Below are 6,000 nucleotides of genomic sequence, written 5' to 3'. Positions count from 1 at the left end.
AATGAAATGCAGCATCTGCCTGACTGCGTTGATCCAAAACTTTCAGTATGTCATGCGACAGAAGTGAGAATTGAATTCCAGATGATATTTTCGGAATCCATGCTGGTTGACCTGGAGGAGGTTGTTCTGTTCAAGATACCTCATTAAGTTCGAGCTTAGAATATCCATCACATACATGAAAAAGTCGGAGGTTTATTAGGGCTTGCGTTAAGAAATAAGACCACAGTTCGCCGGATGAAACCTTCGTTGTAATGGAGTGGAAACTGACTTGAGCTGCTCACTCTAAAGTGGTTAGCAGCGCAGTGTGATACCATCCTGCCTATGGTGGCTCAGGAGGAGATGGAACGGGAGCAAGGGCTTTGGTTGTCGGCACGCGCCGAAAGTGTGTCAGGCAGGACTGCGCTAGCTGGGGGTCAGCCACCGTGGCGCAGCAGGCTAGCTGCCTAGCGACGGCCGTCGTACCTATCTTGCGGAAGGAGGCAGCGCCGCCGCGCCGAGCGGCTCGCGCGCGCACCCAGTGCGAGCAACAAGTACTGCACGCGCCGGAGCGGCAACAGCGCCTCGCGCCGTGACGTCGGCGTGACGTTACGTACTAGTGGGAAGGCCCTGACGTCACGCACGGCGCGATAGTGTTCTGTTGCACGGCCGCAACCGTGGCGCTGGGGGTGTGGCTTAATAGGCGCGCGGGAGGGGGTTGCGCGCGTTACTACGTCATCTTCCTCTCCTTTTAGTTTGTGCTGGACTTTTTTGTTTTTTTTGATATGTTGTCGCTTATCTTCTCAAGCTAACAAAAACGAAAATTTGCGCCAGCATAGCCGTAAGCTCTTTACTGTCAAAAATATGCTTAAAAATAAACTGATGGATTAGACGTCTTCCCCTTACATTTACCTTTCTAAATGCCTGGGGAACCATGCGAGTACTTAATGGCTAGGGGAAAGGGTTTTGACCGTCTCAGTCGGTTTATTTGCCCGTGAAAGGCATTTAGCTACACTCCAGGTTTTTTTATAAAACATTTTTGTAGTGCTGCTGTTGTTCCGTGCCTATTATTGAACTTCTCTCCGGCTAGAAATGTTCAAAAAGAAATGAATATCAGTTTCCGTTAACTGAAATTAAACTACTTTTACAAGAATAATTTCGCACAAGCTTTATACATGTAGTAAGGATGTGACGAGTTACGAACATCGCGGCGAATTCTGAGACGGCAGATATGGTAACGTTATTGTCCAATTATTTTTCAAATAATTATTCTCTAATGACCACTGTTATCGGCGCTAGAATAGGACAAGAGGCGGTAAACACTTTTCTTCCTTCTGTTTAAACAGAACTATTGTAGATTGTTTGTAGCGGAAGCGGCGATTGGGTAGTAATGGTTAATCTGCGCTTTCTGATATTTCCAAAGATATGAGCTATTTCGTACATTAATTTAACAATTCGCTATTCTGAAACGGGCAGTGAAATGTTAATTGCTGCTGAGCGTAATTGTAATCAGCGGCACTGATTAGTTGAACATAATTAGCCATAATTCCGGGAATGAAACCGGCACTTACGAGTGTTTGGGTGGACGAGGAACTGATGTTTTGCCAGATAGTTCGTGACTCGCCCGCCAGGGCGGCGCTTGCTGTACCCTCCGGAGGCGACAGTCAGTTGAGTTCCCCCTCCATGCTCTCGTCGCTGCCCACCGCACTGCCTGGGCAATCTCAATATGGCTTCCGCGGAGTTACAGCCGGATTCTAAGTGACAGAAAATGGAGGCTATCGAGAGCGGGAATGCTGAGTAATGCGCATGTCTGAAGATATCTTTCAACCCGTGTGTGAACGACCGCAGTATGGAACCATACTTAAACGTATAGTGCTATGGACGTGCGGTTTTGCGTGTGACAACGTTTTAATTGCTGTGTTTTGTCTTGTATGCAGAGAAAAGCTAATGCATAATGATGATTATCTTCGTGCAGAAAGATTCGCATGTGTTCTGAGGTACAGTTTTTTCAAGCAGATATACGAAAATGCAGGAGTGATTTCTGAAAGTTAGATATGTGTGCGTTTGCAAGGTGTTCAATTTTAATTTTGACCGTACAAAATACATCTTGGCAGCTCCTCTTCGGTGGATGAAGAGGAAAGAAAATTATGAGGTGAACGGAAGTGTTGCCCGTTGTTACATTTGGTGCTTAAAATAGCGTGAAAAGACAGTTTATTTATCAGTGATAGTGTTCTTTAGAGTTCCTTTCAACACTAGTGTGTTCCTGTGTATACACACTGGCGCTCGGTAATGACGATACATATGGAAACATGCTGGACACTTCAGTTTACGAAAGTCGAAGCTCTTGGAATCCAATGAAGAGATCACGGTGAGTTCTTTATTTAAATTACTTTCAGTACACCTTAGTTAATATTGCCTGCTGTCCCATTACAATTAATATTCATATTTCTATGAAGGTTTCAAACTAGTCGTATTAAAAAGTAGAAATTTTTGTGCGTTTCGTGAAATGAAATGACTGCGGTTTACAGCTCAACCTACGGTGTAAGACTGCGTTGAAAGTTCGGAAACAAAACAACATTGAGTGAATCAGTTGTTACTGTTGGTGAAGACTGATTGAACCGCTTTATTTCAAGTTGCAATAGGTCTTTCGTGACGTCTACTGTGACGTAACGGCGTCGCATGGGAGAGTTCAAAGCACGACTTGGGCAGCATTTGCAATCCCTGCAGTAAGTCTGCTTGCTTATTCCCGGCACTAACGAGGCCAAGGTTTGTCGTATTCGCAGAAAGGTTTCGTATCAACAATACATAGCATCTAGCTGACAGTTTTTCCCAGACTCGCCATGAAAGAATTGGTCTCCCTGGAAAATAACGGTTCCTGTAACTTGCGTTTCGCAATAGCAGCGGTGACTCATGTTTGGTATGTCATGCAGCTGTTCTGTTGCCAACAGGGATCCTTGACACTGAATAATAATACGCCAGTTATTCTGCAAATTTTGTTCACTTCGATCACTACTAAATGATTCCTTTGAAAGGGCGCCATTGTTGTTTCCATGCTTGCGTAGGCGACATGCCGGTGTTGCAAAACGTGTGTTGCAACGTGTACTTTGTCAGATTAAGCATGATGGAATTATTTTCCACACATTAGTTCTTGCGTTTATGCCCTGAACTATACATCAGATAAAGGCTTCAAGTTGTTGCACTGTTAGTTTTTTAACTTGACGGTGGTTGTTAATAGCAGAAAGTAATTTATTAATCTGGCACGCGGCTATCTTGGCATTTCACTGTAAACAGTTTCGTCATCTGCTTGTGTTTCCCAGGGAATTAAATAAGCTCATGATATTAGAATTGAAGTTGCATAATTTAAATTTTGATAAGTCTATGCTTGGTAATTTATTAAACATTTTCTGTGTAGTGCATTCATGACACACAGTCACGAAAGATTAGCGATTTGTTATAGCGATGGTGCTTTGTTATAATTGAAATGAACTCTGACACAGACTCGTGTAGAAAACTTGGTGCGGGATCCTTCGCTTCTGCAAATAGTATTTTAGTAATGTAATTTAGTGATAGTTTGTCTTGCACTAAAACCATTATTTACCTTCATTCGGCACAACTAGACACTGGGACATGAATTTCCCCGGAATATTTTACGGTTATTGTCTATATTATTTATAACAGATATCGTATGCAATTAACTGATTTCTATCAGTTATTTGTCACGTCAGTAAGTTATGTTTCAATGGTTAACAGGATTTGAATTGCAACTTAGCAGTATAAGCCTGTCGCTTCCAGCTTTCTGTCAGACGTTTTAAGTACGCTAGTCTCTCGTTTCTTAGTTATTTTAATCATCAAAATAATTCGAGAATAGTTCCAAAACAGCGTGTTACTAGGCCATTGCGCCATGTTCCACTTAGAAAAATACACTATTCGTGAGGTTTCTGTTAATTATCGATAACAAAGTGTGTGAAAGTAGGTGTAACACTGTTGCCCATCATTTCTTGATCTGACATTTTTGTATGTGCATTTTTGTGTGAATATTGCTCATCGAAACTGAATCGTTTCTATGGTTTATTATACTCAGACCATTAACGCCTACTTCTGTTACCAAGCAGGGAAAAGAAATATTGCAGTTGCCATACCTTGCGGACAAAAGTATAATGATTTTGGCATGTGTGTCCACTTCCCAGACTTTATTATGGAGATTGCAATCGCCGTTTTGGCAGCAGGAAGTTAGGTGTGATACTAACATTTTAATAATTTGTACTAAAAACTTCTGAGGGTTGACACACAATGTATTTAACAATGTTATGCGTAAGCCCAAATTCCACTTATAAATGATTCCCTTCGTGTAAGTTTTATTTGTTGACATTACTGTTAATGGTGCCACAGCTCTTATTGTGTGTAGGATGAAATAACTTTAATCAATCACACTAAGATCATGATTTGACTCGTTTGTTAATAATTTTAATAGTGTGCAAGTAACGGTTGGGCGGATCAAGTAAACTAAAAGTGTCCGGCGATGTTTACCCAATATTCACCACTCGCGAAACTGCTTCTATCGCTTTTCAAATACCCCACCTTGGTAAGTAGAGACCTGAGTGGACAGGATCAAATTTTTTAGGGATGTGCCAGTATTCTTTCACTGATAACGTAGCATGACGTCCACAACCTTGCATCTGGGCGCAAAGGTACATGTTCGTGATTTTCCTCGTCACTATACAACGGATTTCTCATAGACTTGGCAGATAAGTGTGTTCTCGTAACTTATGGATGATTCGCTAGTTTGTAGAGTCAGTGATAGCAAGTTTGCACGTTAATGGCGCGAAGGACTTAAGATTTGTAAATCCAGTGTTCCGAGAGCCAGTGCGGCTGTGAAGGAGCCGCCATTGTAATTTTATAGTCAGCGAGCAGACAGAGCGTGGCTGTGGTCGGAGGCGCAGCTGGTTGCTCTTGGCTTGCTTGACGGCTGCGGTGGCCATTGTAGTTGGAGGGAGGAAAAGGGGGGGGGGGGGGGGGGAGTGGATGGCGCTAGGAGGGGCGGAAGACTCTCCCACCTGCCGGAAAACGACGCGACCAGCGCCACGCATGTGCGCCTCCCAGCGGAGCGGCGGCTGCTTCTCAACATTGTGACACTGACGTACGTTAATAAAATGTAACCAAACATTTCTACCCGTCTTATGGAGTATTTGTACGCAATCGTTTACATAGTCCACAGAATATTTGGGAGAGACTCCAGTTTAAAAAATCTTCATTTCTCAGTAACGTGTTGTAAGTATGTGGTGCTTTCACACCATAATCTTGTAGACATTTGTGTGAGGAGTTGGGCTTTCTGACTGCTTCTTCACAGTATATTTATTCCCTCGCGAAGTTAGTTGTAAATATTTCACTGCAATTGAAAAAGAACAATGATGTACATAATTACAACACAAGAAGTGACATCCAGTAACCTACAATAAGGTTGTCTTCAGAACAGAAGATGTGCACAATGCTGCAGTTAAAATTTTTGATCATTTTCCCAGTGATATAAAATGTCAGACAGCAAAGTGAAATATCAAAACAAACTTAAAAGTTTCATCTTGGCAACTCCTTATGTTCCGCAGGGAAAAAAAAAATCCTTCAGCATGTAGCCACGTTTACAAATTTGCGATGTGAATGTAAAATGATTCGTTCCACATTATCATGATTCATCGTGAAAATGATCGTTGGAACATGAAACTAATATCCAGCGACGAGGTCACGATAATTGCCTTTCACTTGTTACTCTGTAACAGTCTGTCTTCAGTTCCAGGGTACTCTGCTGTTGAAACCTGTTTTCCATCGAGGATACGGGATATAATAAATGTGATCCTGATCAGGACATTACGGAAGAAAAGCCGCCAGTTTACAAAAGCCAGTCAATAAAAAAAAACACCTTCGTCTTGTGCGGAACTGAGCGCTGAAGATGAGTGGTACGATGCAGAACGATCCACCGTCATCCTACATCCCTCGATCTTGAAAAGTCTTTTGTATACCTACCTGAGCAGT

General features: G+C 42.5%; 1 protein-coding gene across 1 annotated transcript in view; it reads left to right on the top strand.

Annotated features, from left to right (window-relative positions):
* Positions 1 to 1,553: 1,553 nt before the first annotated feature.
* LOC124623024 (AF4/FMR2 family member lilli) overlaps positions 1,554 to 6,000 on the top strand; it is a 411,438-nt gene continuing 406,991 nt past the window's right edge. The window contains exon 1 of the mRNA XM_047148815.1: positions 1,554 to 2,344. Coding sequence (XP_047004771.1) covers positions 2,286 to 2,344 — 59 coding nt within the window. The 5' untranslated portion in view covers positions 1,554 to 2,285. The remainder of the gene's footprint in view (positions 2,345 to 6,000) is intronic.

Source organism: Schistocerca americana, chromosome 7, assembly GCF_021461395.2.
Source record: "Schistocerca americana isolate TAMUIC-IGC-003095 chromosome 7, iqSchAmer2.1, whole genome shotgun sequence".
In the NCBI taxonomy this organism is placed as follows: Eukaryota; Metazoa; Arthropoda; class Insecta; order Orthoptera; family Acrididae; genus Schistocerca; species Schistocerca americana.
The sequence above is the reverse complement of the archived record's forward strand: the minus strand, read 5'-3'. Positions and strand labels throughout refer to the sequence as shown.